At 45.7% G+C, this 20,562-nt stretch overlaps 1 protein-coding gene across 1 annotated transcript in view; it reads right to left on the reverse strand.

Moving 5' to 3' along the window:
• Positions 1-20,562, reverse strand: part of LOC134967018 (transmembrane protease serine 3-like) — a 69,184-nt gene that overhangs the window by 23,571 nt on the left and 25,051 nt on the right. The window contains exons 5-10 of the mRNA XM_063944011.1: positions 15,912-16,055; positions 14,902-15,046; positions 14,552-14,674; positions 5,707-5,750; positions 2,028-2,193; positions 618-787 (exon numbers count right to left, since the gene is read on the reverse strand). Coding sequence (XP_063800081.1) covers positions 618-787; positions 2,028-2,193; positions 5,707-5,750; positions 14,552-14,674; positions 14,902-15,046; positions 15,912-16,055 — 792 coding nt within the window. The remainder of the gene's footprint in view (positions 1-617; positions 788-2,027; positions 2,194-5,706; positions 5,751-14,551; positions 14,675-14,901; positions 15,047-15,911; positions 16,056-20,562) is intronic.

Raw genomic sequence — 20,562 nt, forward strand, 5'->3', positions numbered from 1 at the left:
CTGATTGGTTTCTTTGAGCCACTACTATCTGTCTCCAATGCGTGGTACATCTACCCCAAGTATGAAAAGTACCTATGTATGCTGGAGGTATTTGACACTGTTGTCACATGACATGCCATTGCCCTATCACTTACACCAAAGGTCTCCTGACTTGTACCAACCAATGGTCTAATCTCTGCGGCACCCACAATTCCAGGGATGCTAACAGAATCCTCAGTTGGGTAAAATATCTTCCCCTGATTGGTCAGGTGAGATTACCTGTAATTTCCTATTGGCCAGGCAAAAAGACGTTTCCTGCTTAACCAGATGACATTCACCTAATACAAAATTTAGGGGTCAACATCACAGTAAAAGCAGCGGCCCTAACTAATAATATATAGCAAGTTGTGGTGGCCCTACTAATAGTCTACAGATGATTCTCTTTCTGCCTTGCTGCATGAGGAATGCCTCTGAGCAGCAGCGACAACTCTGCCTAGACAGCAATAACACTAGCAGTGATGCCAGTTCAATGATATTTACTGCTGGACAACATAATGACAAGTGATACTGAACTAGCAGCAGAAAACACCTTGCCGTCTCCCCACGGTGTCTCAAGCCCCAGAGGGGATTTGCCTCACCAGAGAAGCCCATTGGCTGGCTAGTTTTCAGCAGGGCCACATCGTAGTCATTGCTTTCAGGGTTGTATAGCCCATTGTAGTAGATGTTGTGGATGGAAAGAGATGTTGATGGGTTGAGGGAGGTAGAACCAGCATGGACCTTCCACCTACCAACAGTGAGGAAGTTGGACCTGTGAGGTCAGAAACAGTGATCAATGATCTACTCACAGCTAAGTTTCTCTACTAAATGCTCTGCTGCAATTGAGTCAGTTAGTCAAATCTCTTCTCCTGGTCACCCTTCAGATTGGCCTTCATGACACCATTCTTTCCTGGTTCTCCTCCTACCTTTCTAAACACTCCTTCAGTCTTACTGCTTTGGCACACACATCCTTCCACTTCCTCTGCCAGTAAAGGTCTTTTAAGCCTCTGCTCTAAGCTCTCTCTTTATATCTCTTCTTTCAGTGACCTAATATGTATATTTAAGCCGCCTGTCATGGCTTGAATGGTCAAATCTACCTTTCATGTCTGGTTTCTCTCCTTCTCTTTTATCCTGTGTGACCAATTGCCTTTTCCCCATCTTCTCTTGGATGTCTACATTCTACCTAAAGTTCTACATGTCTAAAACACCTCTCCTCCTCCACATGTCTCAAGCCATGCTCTCGTCTCTCCCTCTCTCTCCCCAGTTTCCCATGCCCGTTGCCTGGGTGTTAGCCTCAACACCGCCTTAAGCTTTACTCCAAAAATCCAGTATTTTGCACTTTCATATCACCCCCTTTTTGACCAGTGGAGCCATCTTGCCTTCCCCTCAAACATCTTGCTCCTCTATATCCCACCCTCAATGCCATAGCAAGACTAATCTTCCTTTCTGTGCATCCACTGCACAACTCTGCAAATCACTACACCGACTACGGATTACCTCTAGAATCCAACTGAAGCTACTCATTCTCATAGTTAAAGTCCTCAATATGTCCTCCCTCCATGTTTATCTGGCTCATCGTCCTAGATCTGCCTCTGACCTGTACCCTGCCTCCTCTCTGATAATCATCTCTTGCTCCTGCTTCCAATACATTTCCCATGTTCCTCCCCACTTATGGAACTCCCTACCTCATGTGACCAGTCTATCCACCAAACTTAAATTGCTCAATTGATCTAACAAAAGCCGTTCCTTTATTATATCCTACTCCAAACTGATACTACTCCCTCTGGTTGTTCTCCCAGCTACAGTGCTTCTGGACACAAACGTCTGACGAGCAGGAGCCTACTTTTTCCGCTCTCTCACATGTGCACCACCTTCATCAATCTTGTATGTATTGATTTTTTTTATGAATGATTTAGGTTTTGAATTATTTGTCATACTGAAATAAATCAGCAGCAGCAGCATTGCACAATACTGCGGGGGTACACTCAACAAGCAACCACAAAACTACTCACAGAACAAAGCAGTGCGCAGCGCTCATCACCCATTGGGATGAAATAATGGATCCTCCACACACATGGCGTCCATCCCAACGCAGGCTGACCTGCCATGGCCAACGTCCCCAGGCTGACGGAGAACCTCCTACTATACGGTGATTCTCAGCGGCAGAGCGACCACAGTCTGGAATGTAAACGCAAGAAAGGGGCAGTGCCAGACTAACTCCCAAACGTTTTTCTATGCAGGGATAAACACAGATGGGCTAGTATTACATCAGAGCCCTAATTACATCATGACCTTGAGTGAAACCTTTGATACCTCATCATCCATCAGGCAAAATTTTAGCGACAAAGGCTGAAAATAATATTAGTGTATATTTTCCGCAAACTCTGTACCAGTATGTACCAGTATTTCTCTGATCAGTTATTGCAGCACTTATCCTATGAAGAGCCGCCCTAGTTCCTTCACTATTTCCTACCTGTGTGGCCATGGTGTATCAATTTAGTGGAAGGCGCTTATGTAATTTTGTATGAATACAGAGACAATAATTCTGACCAGATGACCAGTGTGGATCTATGCCACTTCTGTGGGCATGGACAATGAGAGTATGGATAAAGGAAGCAGTGCCAGGCTTTACCAGCGATGACACAGCCAATGATACCAGGATGCAACTTGCAAGGTGATTGTGCCCTGTAGGGAAGTATGCAGGAACAGGGCAGACTAAACATATTTAGTCTCACCAATAATGAATCGCCATCTAACCATCATCCACCAGATCAAAGGACATAGGGGATAATTCAGAGTTGGTCGCAGCAGCAACTTTGTTAGCAGTTGGGCAAAACCATGGGGGTCATTCAGACCCGATCGAACGCTGCTATTTTTTGCAGCCGTGCGATCGGGTCTGAACTGCGCATGCATATGACCCGCAATGGGCAGGTGCGTCGCTGCCCGGTGACGGGGGTCACCGGAGTGCGTCGGCTTCTAGGACGAAAGCGATCGCAGGGGCGATTGCAAGAAGATTGACAGTCAGAAGGTGTTCCTGGGAGTGTCGGGAAAAATACAGGCGTGCCCAGCTGTTCCGGAGGAGGGTTCCTGACTTCACCGCCGGCCAAGATTGTCGCAGCATCTGAGTAAGTCCTGGGCTGTGCAGAAACTGCACAAACTTTTGTTTGTGCAGCTCACTGCACAGTCCATCGCACCCCTGCAAAGTCCTTACCCCCTCCCCATGTAGGCTGCGATTACCTGGTTGCAGCAGTTAAAAAAATAGCCTGCGTGCGACCAGGTCTGAATTAGGCCCCATGGGGGTCATTCCGAGTTGATCGTAGCTGTGCTAAATTTAGCACAGCTACGATCAGGCACTCAGACATGCGGGGGACACCCAGCACAGGGCTAGTCCGCCCCGCATGTCAGTGCCGCCCCCCCCCCCCACTGAAATGCAAAAGCATCGCACAGCGGCGATGCTTATGCATCTCAGGAGTTACTCCCAGCCAGCGCAGCTCCTGCGGCTAGCCGGGAGAACCTCTTCGCTGCCACAGGTCGCAGCGGCTGCGTGTGACATCACGCAGCCACCGCGGCCCGCCCCCCCAATGGTCCGGCCACGCCTGCATTGGCCGGATCACGCCCCTAAACGGTGGCTTAACGCCACTGTCCAGCCCCCTCCCGCCCAGCGACTGCCTCTGCCTCAGAGGCAATCGCTAGGCAACGACGGCTGGCATGCGCCGGCGCACTGTGGCGCTGGCGCATGCGCAGCTCCGACCCGATCGCTGCGATAAACTGCAGCGAGCGATCGGGTCGGAATGACTCCCCATGTGCACTGCAGGGGAGGCAGATATAACATGTGCAGAGAGAGTTAGATTTGGGTGGGTTATATAGTTTCTGTGCAGGGTAAATACTGGCTGCTTTATTCTTACACTGCAATTTAGATTTCAGTTTGAACACACCCCACCCAAATCTAACTCTCTCTGCACATGTTATATCTGCCCCCCCCCCCCCCTGCAGTGCACATGGTTTTGCCCAATTGCTAACAAATTTGCTGCTGCGATCAACTCAGAATTAGGCCTATAGATGGATTTCTACATCATATCTCAACCATCGCATTACATGTCCACGATGTGCAATCACAGATGTAAATGTCAAACACAAGGTTGTGTAATGCACCTCAAGTAATTAGTCTGAACCCCAAGGTATTAATGAGACCAATACAATCTTTATCTAAAAGGTCCCTATAGCCCAATACACGGGTGTAGTATGGTATGCCGGCGGCCGGGCTCCCGGCGACCAGCATACCGGCGCCGGGATCCCGACCGCCGGCATACCGACAGCGTGGCGAGCGCAAATGAACCCCTTGCGGGCTCGCTGTGCTCGCCACGCTGCGGGCATGGTGGCGCGCTGCGCACGCCACGCTATTTATTTTCCCTCCAGGGGGGTCGTGGACCCCCCTAGAGGGAGAAAAAGTGTTGGTATGCCGGCTGTCGGGATTCGGCGCCGGTATACTGTGCGCCGGGAACCCGACAGCCGGCAAACTGAAGACCACCCCAATACACCAGGGGTCTTCATAAAGGTACATTTTGGCATACTGATATAAAAGGTTGAGAGGGAGCTCCCAAGCTGAGATAATAGGGATATTGGACTCTTATGTGTTGTCAGCTCAGTCAACTCCAAATGTATGTACCAAAATACTGTATCCTGTCCAATTCGGACTTCCATATTTGGTACATTGGACAAGCAACAGCAATGTTCCATGTGTGGCCATCTTAGGTCGCCATCTGCTGGTGACAAGTTATACTGCAAGAATAGTGTTTGTAGGTTGGTTTTTGCACTCTCACCTTTACAATGCATACACATGGCACACACTGGAGTTGCTGCTCCAGTCCTTAGCAACTGACTTGACATTCTACCTCAGTGGACATTGGGGAACTTCAATTCCCATCATGTTTACAGTACTTGACTTTAATGCGCTGATTTGGATTGTAGCTACGCCTCTATAACAGGCATACAAATGAAAATTTGAAGACAATCAGGCTTGGACTGGCCCACAGGGGTACAGGGGAAACCACCGGTGGGCCCCACTGCCTGGGGGCCCACCTCCTGCTTTAAGGATCAGATTCCAGACTGTGCACTTGAATTATACAATATACATATGTTACCTTATACTGGACTATGGTGTATTTTCTACAGTGCATTGCTGTTATTAATCTGTTATTAATGTGGTACGTTATCATGCATGCAGCAGCTGTATTTACTGTATATATTTATGAAGGGTCCCAGACGTTGCACTCTCTAATGGTTAGTCAAACCAATGAGGTGGCAGGCCACACCCCCTCTGCAGACTGGCCACACCCCTAACATGGGCCCCTACCACTGCATTTCCCCGGCCCTACATGCCCCAGTCCGACACTGAAGACAATCCTCACTTCCATGACATCAGACCAAGCTGAATGAGTGAACGTAAAATGTAGCTATGACAATCAATCCATATTTTACGCTCAAGTATAGGACGACTGACTGAGAATAACGAAGTCTCTATTTAATGGGACACAGTACTGGTTTATTATTAAGAAAGCAATGGCAATAAAACAAAACAGTTTAAAAATAAATTAGAAATAAAACCACATTATAGGAATTTTTGGGGCTTCGGCTGCCTCAGTCGTACCCTGGTTTTATCCTGTCTACTATAGCGGCAGCCACACCTCTCACCTGTGCACTGCAGTGACACGCCCTCTTGGGATGGACACATTTCCCTGTGAAAGGAACAAAACAACATTATCCCATTATACAGTATTATATCTCTTCTGCTAAATCTCACAGTGGTAGGAACGCAGGTGTTGCCTTCAGTATGTCTGTCTGTAGAATTGGTGGAATAGTGTCACCGGCAGCAACCAGGTATTCTTGGCTTATTCCGGCCAAACACATCAACATACACTTGAGGCATCGACGCACTGTCCTACTTGTAAGTAGTAAAACCCCATTTATAAGTAAACGGCTTCTGATCAACTCATCTGATTACTGGGCCCAGCAACCGGATTTCATCTTGACAGCATGATAAAACACAAATGTTCGTACCCAGTCATACCAAAGAATTGTCCTATTCCTTTGTGTGAACGGGCCTGTTATATACACTTTACAGTAGTTTCTACATTTGTTTATGTAACAGGCAGGGGCGTGAAGAGGAGGCTTGGGTCTGCCGCTCCTCCCCTCATCTGTCACAGACAGCAGCCTCATCCCCCGCCCCAGCACATTTTTTTTTTATTTGTTTGGGGTGTGGCCACGCTTCCACGATTAGGCCACATCCCCTACAGTGCCCAGGACCGGTACCACTCTCTAACGGGCCCAATCATTAATGGAGGCTGCCAGCCATTCCTCTAACTCCGAAAACATTATGTTGTTTGCGGGAACCAACGTCATCTTCAGATTGCTTTAGCCCAATAAGCCTCCACCTCCTCTGGCCCTCTCTGTGCATATTCATGTACTAAGGAGGTCATTCAGATCTGATCACTGGGCTGCGTTTTTTGCTGTCCTGCGTTCAGATAGCTGCCGACTACAGTGGGAGTGTATTTTTACCGTGCAAGTGTGCGATGCTATGTGTACGCCGAGCTGCTAAATTTCTGTGTGTATCAGGCTGATCAGGGCCGGAGCTGACGTCAGACACCCTCCCTCAAAACGCTTGGACAGGCCTGCGTTTTCCCGAACACTCCCATTAAACAGTCTGTTACCACCCACAAATGGCCTCTTCCTGTCAATCACCTTGCGAATGCCCATGCCAACGGATTTCTCGCACCATCCCGTCGATGACCGGCGATACCAGTTGTTGTCCGGTTGGTAGTGCGCATTGCGGTGCATATACGCATGCGCTGTTAGGACCTGATCGCCCGCTGTGTGAAAACGCACAACGTCGATCAGATCTGAATGACCCTCCATGATCACGCATGCACAGTTACCCTGCTTGTGTAAACTTCCACCACTAGCAATTAGCGATGAAAGGGGCAGAGTTAGGAGCAGCTGTCCCGTCATTGGATTAATACCGTATTGCTACAGTGCATTACTGTCAGCTGCTGAAAATCGGGAGAGTTTTAAACCTGATTTCCATGGGGCCACCGTTCTTCATAATGAATAGGTACCTCGGTACTAATAATATTAAGATTTAATCGACAAAATATATAGCGTTTATAAAGACAAATTGGAGGGGGGGACACAAACCTGCTGAAGCTGAATTTTCCATCCTTCTTCAAATGTATATAAATTGCTAAAAATGTACCCCAGAACATAAGATTTCAGTGTTTCTACTCTCATTCTAAACTATAAAGTTGCAACTTTTTGTGATATCAATTTAAAAAAATGAGAATTCACCATTGATGCTTAAGTGTCTCAGAGATTTGCCCATTCATTTCAATTTTCCATTCCAGTATGGTTTCTAGCTTGTAAACTGCATGTAAAATCACCATTAAAAAAAGAATGTGAAAAACCCAGTCTATGGAGTTTTTTTATTAATACCAAATTGGTTATAAAATAATCAGATATATGGGCACCAGGTCTATACCAAACAATGCTGTTTTTTTTTTGGTCTTTGTGTGTGCTTGGACATCCAGTAGCGTTAATTGTCTTTTTGTTACACCAATACTGCTATGGCATACCCTCCAACTGTACCTTTTTGGCAGGTACAGTACCTTTTTTTTATGGTCTGTACCGATTTTTGGCTCTCCAAACTTCCATTGAAAGTATCGGAAAAGGCCCTTTTGTACCGATTTTTATGTGTAAAATGTTGGAGGGTATGATACTGATGGCTTCAATTGAGTTTTTAATTCATTTGCACTGTGATCATGCTGAACATTGAAAGCTCTAACTGCAATTACATTAATGAGATGATAGTAGCGAATTGTCTGCATTGAGCACATCAAAGTAACGACAAATAAACTGCTCACCTAGTTAAAGACTTCAGAATGTCTTATGATGTGGGGGGAAAATGAGTAACGCTGCTGTGGCATTTCAGGCGGCTAGACGCACAAATTTGTGTATTCATTTCAGTGGGCTGCAGAAACACCACTGAACTGAATAGAACCATTAATTGCAATGTTTGCATCTTTTTTCCCCTATCCCAATTATCAATTGCATGAAACAAGTGAAAAGAATCGTTATGCTTTCAAATACCGATTTACTTAATTGATCTTTCATACAATTTCGCGATCCATACTTTCCGTGATTTTTTGAGATTTCAGGCAATTTTTTTTTTATCTACAAAGATTTGTAGATAAATGTTTATTTCTTGGCTGATTTGCCATCAACAGATTAGACCAAAGGAAGTCAACCTGTAAATCAGTAAAAGAACGATTAGCACCACTTTATATGCGCAGTGATCTGTAGTGTCGCGACACGTCTTCTGATAAGGTAATAAGAGAAGATGCTGCAGCAGCAACCTATGGGGGTCATTCCGAGTTGATCGCTTGCTAGCAGTCTTTAGCAGCTGTGCAAACGCATAGTCGCCGCCCCCGGGGGAGTGTATTTTCGCTTTGCAGGAGTGCGAACGCCTGTGCAGCAGAGCGCCTGCAAACACATTTTGTGCAAAACAAGACCAGCCCTGTAGTTACTTATCCTGTGCGATGATTGCTGCGACGAGTGACACGATAATGACGTCAGACACCCGCCCAGCAAACGCCCGGCCACGCCTGCGTTTTTTCAAACACTCCCAGAAAACGGTCAGTTGCCACCCAGAAACTCCCACTTCCTGTCAATCTCCTTGCGTTCGGCTGTGCGACTGGAATCGTCGCTAGAAACAGTGCAAAACCACAAAGGACTTCGTACCCGTACGCTGCGCGTGCGCATTGCGGTGCATACGCATGCGCAGATTAGCCATTTTTTTCACTGATCGCTATGCAGCAAACAACGGCAGCTAGCGATCAACTCGGAATGACCCCCAATGTCCTGTGTGTGTGACTGGTCCTCCCAGTCACCAGCAGATAATAATAAGATGGACTTTGTAATCATATTAGATCCAATAACTATTTCCACGACTGTAATCAAATCATAAGGCTTTGTGACCATGGAGGCTGGGGGCATTTGTGAATGGGGGTGTAGCTGCAATGATATTGTACCTAGGAGCGGCCTGACCCCTAAACTGCCTCTGGTTGGGAGCCCCTGTGCTACAGTGGTGCCATGCAAAAAAAAAAAGAAAGGCCTGTGGATTCCAGCCTGCCCTCTGGGGACCCCGTTCTGCACCTCCAAGCACACACATAGTGAAGCCTGATCTGTATATACTAAGGCAGTGGTTCTCAAACCGTGTGCCGCAGCACCCTGGGGTGCCTCAGGACACTTGCAGGGGTGCCTTGTATTGAGTCCAGGACCAATGCAAATTATTTATGGTCAATGTAATAGACAAAACCAGTGCTGGTGACTGTCAATAATAAAATATGTGCACAAACCGAAGCAAATCTTGTCCCTCACCACACAATTGAGCCTAAGGATGACATATAAACACAATTTACTTTATTTAACATTTCTTTCTAAATTTCTCAATAAAAGCCTTTTGGCTTAGGGGTGCTGTGAAAAAAATTCTGATGCTCTAGGGTGTCGTGAGTCAAAAAAGTTTGGGAACCACTGCACTAAGAAATGTATTTACTCATCTTCTCCAATTGGCCAGTGATAAAACAGCTATGTTGCTCAGCAAATTCATGAAATCTAAGCACACCTATGGAACGTCAGACGAGGGTCCACCAAAGAGGACTTTACGCTGCAACATAATAGTATACACGGTCGAGTCGCATTATTATGACCACCTCCTACATCTGACGTCGGCAGCGCGTAGCCCATGAAGTGCTTCACGTGTCGTAGCCAAGGGTGCTTTCGGGCCAAGAGTGCAGTATTTCTGACACAGCGCAGTTTGTGAACTGTCTGCGTGCGGCTGTGGTGAAGGTGTATCGTGACTGGACAAATGGCACCATTGCGAATAACCGACATGGAAACTGCAGAGCACCACGTGCCATTGATGTGTGAGGTGAAAGTCGGCTACGAAGGTGCGTGAGGGCCGACCCATGCGCTACAGTGGAGCAGCTCACCATCAAAATGAACCTGGGGGCTACCAGACGTGTGTCTAAAATGCCAGTTCAGCCGTCTACCTGCTGCACACGGCCGTTACTCTGGCTATTATCTGGTGGTCAGAATAATGTGACTCGGCCGTGTACAGTTGTGCTCATAAGTTTACATACCCTAGCAGAATTTGTGATTTTCTGGCCATTTGTCAGAGAATATGAATGATAACTCACAAACTTTTCTTTCACTCATGGTTAGTGGTTGGGTGAAGCCATTTATTGTCAAACAACTGTGTTTACTCTTTTTAAATCATAATGACAACAGAAACTACCCAAATGGCCCTGATCAATAGTTTACATACCCTGGAGATTTTGGCCTGATAACATGCACACAAGTTGACACAAACGGGTTTGAATGGCTACTAAAGGTAACCATCCTCACCTGTGATCTGTTTGCTTGTAATCAGTGTGTGTGTATAAAAGGTCAGTGAGTTTCTGGACTCCTGAAAGACCCTTGCATCTTTCATCCAGTGCTGCACTGACGTGTCTGGATTCTGAGTCATGGGGAAAGCAAAAGAATTGTCAAAGGATCTGCGGGAAAATAATAATAATAATAATAATTTTATTTATATAGCGCTCTTTCTCCAATAGGACTCAAGGCGCTTAACAGATACATAGCATAATATAGAACAGAAAATAATGAAGTACATTTTCATAAAATACAGAAGCATGAAGATACTAAAAGGGACATTATGGAAATGCTTGAGTAAACAGAAAAGTCTTGAGTCTACTTTTGAAGGATTCTATAGTTGGGGCCTCTCGCACTGTGTGGGGAAGTGAGTTCCATAGAGTCGGAGCCGCATGACTAAAAGCTCGACCCCCAGATGAATTACGGTAGATTCTAGGTACTGCTAAAAGTCCTTCATCTACAGATCGCAGTAATTGAGTGGGGCAGTATGGGGTCAGTAGCTGCTTCAGGTACCTTGGGCCTTGGTCATGTAATGCTTTGAAACTCAGTAAGCCAATCTTGAAGATGATTCGCCATCGTACAGGCAGCCAGTGAAGGGAGTAGAGGATGGGTGTTATGTGGCTAGAATGGGGCTGGTTGGTTAATAGCCTGGCAGCTGTGTTTTGCACCAGCTGTAAGCGCTGCAATTCTTTTGCTGGTAGACCAAGGTAGAGGGCATTACAGTAGTCTAAACGAGATGATACAAATGCATGTATGACTTTTGGCATATCATCTGAGGGAATTAAGTGCTTGATTCTGGCTATGTTCCTCAGGTGAAAGAATTAGGATTTGATTGTGGCTGATATCTGATGTTTAAGTGTCAAGCCACCATCCAGGACAACGCCAAGATTCCGCACACGATCACTGGTCTGTAATTCTGAATCCCCGAGTGTAAGTCCAGTTGGTTGGCTATGCTGCAGTCTTGTCCTTTGATGTTGCAGTCGTATCATAAGGACCTCTGTTTTATCCGGGTTCAGTCGCAACCAACTGGCGCTCATCCACTCCTGTAGTTCAGCTAGACAGCCATTTAGGGTTGCTATTGGGTTATCAGTGCCCGGAGCAAAGGACAAGTACAGTTGTGTATCATCTGCATAGCAGTGGTAGACCAGGCCATGGCGCCTGATTATTTCGCCCAATGGGAGCATGTATACTGCAAAAAGCATGGGGGATAGTATAGAACCTTGTGGGACACCACATGGCAATGGCACTGGTGGTGATGAGTATAATCCAGATGATACTCTCTGTGACCTGCCTGTGAGAAATGATTTAAACCAGTTTAGGACTGTGCCATCCAGACCACAGAAATGTATCAGTCGCTCAATCAGAAGCCCATGGTCCACGGTATCAAATGCTGCCGAGAGATCCAGAAGGATTAATATTGAACAGTCACCTCTGTCTTTTGCCATCAGAAGATCATTTAACACACACACCAGGGCTGTTTCAGTGCTATGTCTTCTCCTGAATCCTGATTGAAATGGATCATAAATATCATGGGTTGTCAGGCGGGTTTCCAGTTGATTTGCAACGACTTTCTCAATAACCTTTCCTAGGAAAGGAAGGTTTGATACCGGTCTGTAGTTGGTCATGCAGTCGGGATCTAAATTAGGTTTTTTAAGAAGCGGTCTAACAATTGCTTCCTTTAGGGGTTCAGGAAAAATGCCTGTCTGCAAAGAGCATTGAACAATTTTTGTAAAGACAGGACCAATTATATCCATACAACCTATTAGAAGCTTGGTTGAGGCTGGGTCCAGATCACAGGTGGTGGGACGCAAAATCCGAGCAATTTCAGCAGTGTCCTTTACATCCACTGGCTCAAAACTGGTCCATGAAGGCAGGTAGCTTATATTGGCAGGCAGTAATTGAACTGTATAAAACAGGAAAGGGATATAAAAAGATATCCAAGCAATTGAGAATGCCAATCAGCAGTGTTCAAACTCTAATTAAGAAGTAGAAAATGAGGGATTCTGTGGAAACCAAATCACGGTCAGGTAGACCAACAAAAATTTCAGCCACAACTGCCAGGAAAATTGTTCGGGATGCAAAGAAAAATCCACAAATAACATCAGCTGAAATACAGGACTCTCTGAAAAAAAGTGGTGTAGTTGTTTCAAGATGCACAATAAGGAGGCATTTGAAGAATGCATGGCTGCATGGTCGAGTCGCCAGAAGAAAGCCATTACTACGCAAATGCCACAAAGCATCCCGCTTACAATACTCCAAACAGCACAGAGACAAGCCTCAAAACTTCTGGAACAAACTCATTTAGAGTGATGAGACCAAAATTGAACTTTTTGGCCACAACCATAAACGTTACATTTGGAGAGGAGTCAACAAAGCCTATGATAAAAGGTACACCATTCCTACTGTGAAACACGAAGGTGGATCGCTGATGTTTTGGGGATGTGTGAGCTACAAAGGCACTGGAAACATGTTCAAAATTGATGGCAAGATGAATGCAGCATGTTATCAGAAAATACTGGAGGAAAATTTGCACTCATCAGCCCGGAAGCTGCGCATGGGACGTACTTGGACGTTCCAACATGACAATGATCCAAAACACAAGGCCAAGTCGACCTGTCATTGGCTGCAGCAGAATAAAGTGAAGTTACTGGAGTGGCCATCTCAGTCTCCTGACCTCAATATCATTGAGCCACTCTGGGGAGATCTCAAACGTGCAGTTCATGCAAGACAGCCCAAGAATTTACAGGAACTGGAGGCTTCTTGCCAAGAAGAATGGGCAGCCTTACCATCTGAGAAAATAAAGAGCCTCATCCACAACTACCACAAAAGACTTCAAGCTGTCATTGATTTTAAAGGGGGCAATACACGGTATTAAGAACTGGGGTATGTAAACTTTTGATCAGGATCATTTGGGTAATTTCTGTTGTGATTATGATTTAAAAATAGTAAACACAGTTGTTTGACAATAAATGGCTTCACCCAACCACTAACCATGAGTGAAAGAAAAGTTTGTGAGTTATCATTCATATTCTCTGACAAATGGCCATAAAATCACAAATTCTGCTAGGGTATGTAAACTTATGAGCACAACTGTATATACAGTAATTGGGGCTGATGCTTAATTAGACGCATGTTTTTAAAAACACACTCAAATCGCCCGCACATAGGGGGTCATTCAGACCTGATCGCACACTAGGTTTTTTCACTGCGCTGCGATCAGGTCAGAACTGCGCATCCGTATGCACCGCAATGCGCAGGCGTGACGCACAGGTACAAAGCGGATCGTTGCTGTGCGATGAATTTAACGAAGAATCCATTCGCACAGCCGACTGCAAGGAGATTGACAGGAAGAAGGCGTTTGTTTTGGAGTGTCTGGAAAACTGACCGTTTTCTGGAGTGTCTGGAAAAATGCAGGTGTGTCCAAGCGTTTGCAAGACGTTGTACCTGAAGTCATTTCCGGGCCCGGACAGGCTGAAATGATTGCAGCGGCTGAGTAAGTCCTGGACAACTCAGAAACTGCACAAAACTTTTTTGTACCGCTCGGCTGCACATGCTATCCCACACTTGCAAAGCAAAAATACACTCCCCTATGGGCGGCGATTATCTGATCGCAGCGCTGCAAAAAATAGCTTGCGAGTTTTCAGGTCTGAATTAGGCCATTAATACCATATTTACACCATATGCACCTCAAAATGCATCCAGCTCTGCATCAGTAATGCGCCAAGCTTACGTCAGCTGCGCTTACTCCCAGAGAAGCATGAACTTATTTTTTTATTTATTTTTTTCCGGACAGTCGCATAACACATCTGTATATTGTATGATACATTGTACGCAAATGGCTTAATGATCAGTTCAGTAAGAGTCGTATTGTAACGGTAAGGGGGGAATTCAAATGTTTGAAAAGTCAGTTGGGTGTCTGTTTTTTCCTATCTAATAGACAGGATAAACAAACACCCAACTGACTTTTCAAACATTTGAATTCCCCCATAAAAGTTTGGAAAGTGGGCGCCCCCTTGTGTCAGTTAATGGAATGCTGCAGACGTACACAACTTACACAGGGCTGAGGAATCCCTCTAGGTTAGCAGGTGGTACAACGGTTTTGTTCAGGACAGCGAAGGATTCCGGGCAGGTGGGGTCTGTGGCACTAAGCGGTACAGGTGATGATAATATGCTCTGGCTGGTAGAGGGAGTAAAGCATGTGCGGATTATGTGCAATGGCAGAACAGTCATAGAATAGAGACTACAGATAGAACACAGAGCCACATAGAGAGGAGAGTAGGGGCAAAAGAGAGAGAAGAAGGCGACTGATGTGTCTCGTGATGGTGGTGGGGCGTATGCAGAGTAAAGAGAGAGGGTGCATACAGCCCCAGGAGCACACTGACAGCCCCGGAAAGGCAGAAATACCTATTGAACCCCAGTTCTCGGCACACTGTCCAGCCATGGGAGCTCTTCCAGCCCTGGTGACAGACGGTGTAATACCGGCCGGCGTTCACACTATACAGCTGCAGCAATGAGCGACCCGTCAGCAGCAATACCGGGTTCCTGTACTCTGGCAATACAACCAGGGGGCACCATGTTCATGTATAGAGTCAGTGACAGACAGCGAATAGAAAAACAATTAGTAGATATAAATAATAGCAATTATGCAATAATATAAACTACAAACAATGAGACTGCAATGTGTGTTCCACAGTACAGGGCATTTCACCATTGCCGGTCAATGAGGTATCCGGATGATAGATAGACAGTCAATAGACAGACACCATATGTTAGACAGACATTAGGTCGACATGGTCAAAAGGTCGACATGAAAAAAGGTACAGTACAAAAGGTCGACATGAAAATGGTCTACATAAAAAGGGTAGATACAGGTTTTTTTTTTACATTTTACATGTTTTTGGACTATTTCATCCCTTCACTATCCATGTCGGCATAGAGTTGGTTATAAACCTTGTGGCGAGCTCATCGTGCCCCGCAAGAGGGTGCCTTTCTACAATTGGGGGTCCCAGATGACAAAACTAGCCACACAATCCCCAAAAATGCCCCCCAAAAATGGTGTCTACCTTTTTTTTTGTGTCGACCATTTCCATGTCGACCACCTTTTGACCCTGTCAACCTTTTGTACTGTCAACTTTTTCAAGTTGACCTTTTGACCCTGTTGACCTTCTGCCCCTGTCGACCTAATGTCTGTCTAACATGTGGTGTGTATCTATTGACTGTCTAACTAGACACTGTCTATCTGTCATCTCACACCCGGTCAATGAGTGTGTAAATCTATATACTGCTATTAATTATACATACTGTAATTAGCTATCGGTGAATCTCGCTTCTTTAGAGATGCTCATTACTAGCACAAAAAAATAACATTTCAGATTCACATTACAGTGTAGTCGTGGCATTACCCCCTTCCTCACTGCTGGCCAGGGTCTGGTTGCTTGGCGGTCTGCTAGGTGGGCAGAGGTTGGCACCATCTGCAAAGGAGCAGTTTAACGAGGTAGCACAAGTCTCCAAGTAGTCTGGACAGGCTTGCTGCACCACCGGGTGATAGAAATATTGCACTAGAAAGGGCATATTGTGTTATTACATCACACATGCTTATATATAACATATTTTGGAACTCACACATAGGGGTCAATCCAATTAGGTGCGAGTTGCCGAATGCAAGTTTGTTTCATGAAACTCGCAGACTTTGCACAAATGCGTGCACCCGAGAATTCTCCAATTAAGATGACTATACGCTATACTCGCAGCTGGGGTTTGCAAATTGCCTGCCAAATGTGATGATGAGGGAAGTGGAACAGGAGTACTATCTGTTGAAGCAGCACGAACAGGAATATTGGGGGTCATTCCGAGTTGATCGCTCGCTGACGATTTTTGCAGCGCAGCAATCAGGTGAAAAAACGGCATTTCTGCACATGCGTATGCCCCGCAATGCGCACGCGCGACGTACGGGTACAAAGCTGTTTGTGGTTGTGCTCAGGTTCTAGCGAAGTTTTCCTTCGCACTGGCGGACGCAAGAAGATTGACAGGAAGGGGGCGTTACTGGGTGTCAACTGACCGTTTTCAGGGAGTGTTTGTGAAAATGCAGGCGTGTCTGAAGAAATGCAGGCGTGGCTGGGTGTTCGCTGGGCGGGTGTATGACGTCAAATCCGGACAGGAATAGGCTGAAGTGATCGCAAGCGCTGAGTAGGTTCAGAGCTACTCTGAAACTGCACAAACTGTTTTTGCAGAGCTCAGCTGCACATGCGTTCGCACTTCTGCTAAGCTAAAATACACTCCCCAGTGGGCGGCGGCATAGCGTTTGCACGGCTGCTAAAACTAGTTAGCGAGCGATCAACTCGGAATGGCCCCCATTATCTGTTGGAGCAGCAGGAATAGGAGTAGTATCTGTTGGAGCAGCAGGAAATCTGTTGGAGCAGCAGGAACAGGAGTACTATCTGTTGGAGCAGCAGGAATAGGAGTAGTATCTGTTGGAGCAGCAGGAAATCTGTTGGAGCAGCAGGAACAGGAGTACTATCTGTTGGAGCAGCAGGAATAGGAGTACTATCTGTTGGAGCAGCAGGAATAGGAGTAGTATCTGTTGGAGCAGCAGGAATAGGAGTACTATCTGTTGGAGCAGCAGGAATAGGAGTAGTATCTGTTGGAGCAGCAGGAAATCTGTTGGAGCAGCAGGAACAGGAGTACTATCTGTTGGAGCAGCAGGAACAGGAGTAGTATCTGTTGGAGCAGCAGGAATAGGAGTACTATCTGTTGGAGCAGCAGGAATAGGAGTAGTATCTGTTGGAGCAGCAGGAAATCTGTTGGAGCAGCAGGAACAGGAGTACTATCTGTTGGATCAGCAGGAACAGGAGTATTATCTGTTGGAGCAGCAGGAACAGGAGTACTATCTGTTGGAGCAGCTGGAACAGGAGTACTATCTGTTGGAGCAGCTGGAACAGGAGTACTATCTGTTGGAGCAGCAGGAACAGGAGTATTATCTGTTGGAGCAGCAGGAACAGGAGTATTATCTTTTGGAGCAGCTGGAACAGGAGTACTATCTGTTGGAGCAGCAGGAACAGGAGTATTATCTGTTGGAGCAGCTGGAACAGGAGTACTATCTGTTGGATCAGCAGGAACAGGAGTATTATCTGTTGGAGCAGCAGGAACAGGAGTACTATCTGTTGGAGCAGCTGGAACAGGAGTACTATCTGTTGGAGCAGCAGGAACAGGAGTACTATCTGTTGGAGCAGCAGGAACAGGAGTACTATCTGTTGGAGCAGCAGGAACAGGAGTATTATCTGTTGGAGCAGCTGGAACAGGAGTACTATCTGTTGGATCAGCAGGAACAGGAGTATTATCTGTTGGAGCAGCAGGAACAGGAGTATTATCTGTTGGAGCAGCTGGAACAGGAGTACTATCTGTTGGATCAGCAGGAACAGGAGTACTATCTGTTGGAGCAGTTGGAACAGGAGTACTATCTGTTGGAGCAGCAGGAACAGGGTGCACTTTTTTTACTGCTCATCTGGATAGAGATGTCATCGAACTCTAACCTGAGCACTATGCAGCGGTTGGTGACGCAATTAATGCTGGAGGTGAGCGTGAAGAGGATCAAGGTGTCTCAGGCAGCTGCGGAGCTCCAGCAGGGGTTCCAATGTATAGACAGACAACGTCTAGGTCGACAGTCTTTAGGTCGACACTGACAAAATGTTGACATGCATATTAGGTTGACACTGACAAAAGGTCGTCACTGGAAAAGTTCGACAGGTTCAAATGGTCGACATGTCAATTGTTGACACACATATGGTCGATGCATGTCGACACAACTTTTTAAGGATGTTTTGCATTTTTTACATCATTTTCATACTTTGCCATCCACGTGGACTATGATTGGAAATAGTAACCTCGCCCACAGCATAGCGAGTGAAGCAAGGGGAGGCGGTACACTTTTGTTAGTGTCGACTTACTGCATGTCGACCATATGGGGTTGGCCTAATGACAGTAGACCTAGATATTGTAGATCTTCTGTGCAACACCCCCATTCCGTGAGCCTAGATCGTGTGATCTCCTGTGAAGCTATTACAGGGCATCACTAACTGGTGTGTCTCTTAAAGCTTGAAGATTTGGAATACAGGGCCCGATTCAGCAAGAGTTGTAGTTTTGTGAAAAATCGCCTTTCTCTAGCATGCCGTGGGCTGCCCAGCACAGGGCAAGGCTGCCCCACATGCCAGGTCCTCTCCCCCCACGCTGAAATGTGATCGCTTCACTAAACAGCAAAGCGCTCATATATTAAGGGAAGCCCTCTGCCTTGGCAGCCTAGCTGCGAAGGCAGTATCCGGGTCACCATGTTTTGGGTGGCAGCAGCTGCGCCACACAGCTGCAGCAGCCTGCCCTGCAAATGATCCGGACACACCTCTGTTGTCTAGGCCACACCCCCAATGCCGCGTTGCCGCCCCCTCAACGCCTTGTCGCCACCTGCAAAACGATGCACCCCACCTGCTCTTAAACTGCGATTGCATCCGAGCGCAGTTTACGTCCTCACACAATAGCGATTTCTGCGTGTGTTACTGAATCGGCCGCATGAGAATCCTGCATTTTCTGCGCCATTTCTAGGGTGGCCAAATACACCTCAACTTTTTGAAATATCTATTATTTCCACAGATCACTGTTCATTACAAGTTGTTTATCCCTTTTCTTTTCTTTGTAAGGAAAAGTTTGCTTTGGTTTTCTGTAAATGTCATGCTCCGACAATCTGACCAATACTTCAGACTCGCAGTATTTTATATGTTTTACACTTCCATTTCATATGAGATTGTATTTGCTTGGGTATAAAATATATAAATCCTTGTATTCTCGAACTAAAAGTGTTTCTAACTTTTTTCTTTTTAAAGTAAAAAAATATATTTTTCTGGATAGGTAGAAATGTTCTATGAAAGGTAAACAAGAGTAAATGTATAAGTATATACAAATCCATAATACCTAATACACTATGGTCTTAATTCAAGGTTGATTGCAAAACAACATTTTCCCCTAATGGGCTAAACCATGGGCCTAATTCAGATGTGATCGTAGATGTGATCGCAGCGATCCAGTCTGAATTACCCCCCATGCGCAGTGCATGTGGGTCAGATGTAACATGTGCAGAGAGAGTAATGGGCCCTACACATATAAAGATCTGCCGCCGAGCTGCCCGACGGCGTATACGGCCGACGAGCGACCCGGCGGCGGGGGGGCAGTGATGGGGAGAGTGAAGTTTCTTCACTCCCCCCGTCACCCGGCTCCATTGAAGTGCAGGCAAATATGGACGAGATCGTCCATATTGGCCTGCATGCACAGCTGACGGGGCACCAGCGATGAACGAGTGCGGGCTGCGCATCGTTCGTCGCTGGTGACTCCACAATGAAAGATATGAACGTTATCTTGTTCAATAATGAACGAGATCGTTCATATCTTTGAGGAATATCGGCCAGTGTGTAGGGCCTATTAGATTTGGGTGGGGTGTGTTCAAACTGAAATCTAAATTGCAGTGTAAAAATAAAGCAGCTAGTGTATTTACCCTGCACAGAAACAATATAACCCACCCAAATCTATCTCTCTCTGCAAATGTATCTGCCCCACCTGCAGTGCACATGGTTTTTCCCATTATAGGAAAATGTTGTTTTGCAATCAACCTTGAATTAGGCCCTATATAATGTTCTCTGAAGTGTATAATTTATATGACTTTGAAATAAATATAGGAATTTAAAAATAAAAAGTAAAGAAATGATAACCAACATTGTTTCATTTACTAAACTAAGGGGAAAAAAATGGTTTTGGGGTACTTTGAGGTGATTATAAAAAAAATTAAAAAAAATTATAAAAAGCAAATATTTTTCAAAAAAAGAAACTCTAATTAAATATGGGGTGCATGAAGCAACAAAATAGTTGATTTTGGGGTACTTTTAGTCCATTTAAAAATGTTTTACTTATTGGACTAATTAAGCTAATTGGAAACTTCCAATTGCCTAATTAGTCATTATGGGGGGAAATGTCCAAGGGGTTCTGCATGGTGTTACGAAATTTTGGGGACCATTTATCAACGAGTGATAA

This window comes from Pseudophryne corroboree, chromosome 10 (assembly GCF_028390025.1).
Source record: "Pseudophryne corroboree isolate aPseCor3 chromosome 10, aPseCor3.hap2, whole genome shotgun sequence".
Classification (NCBI taxonomy): Eukaryota; Metazoa; Chordata; class Amphibia; order Anura; family Myobatrachidae; genus Pseudophryne; species Pseudophryne corroboree.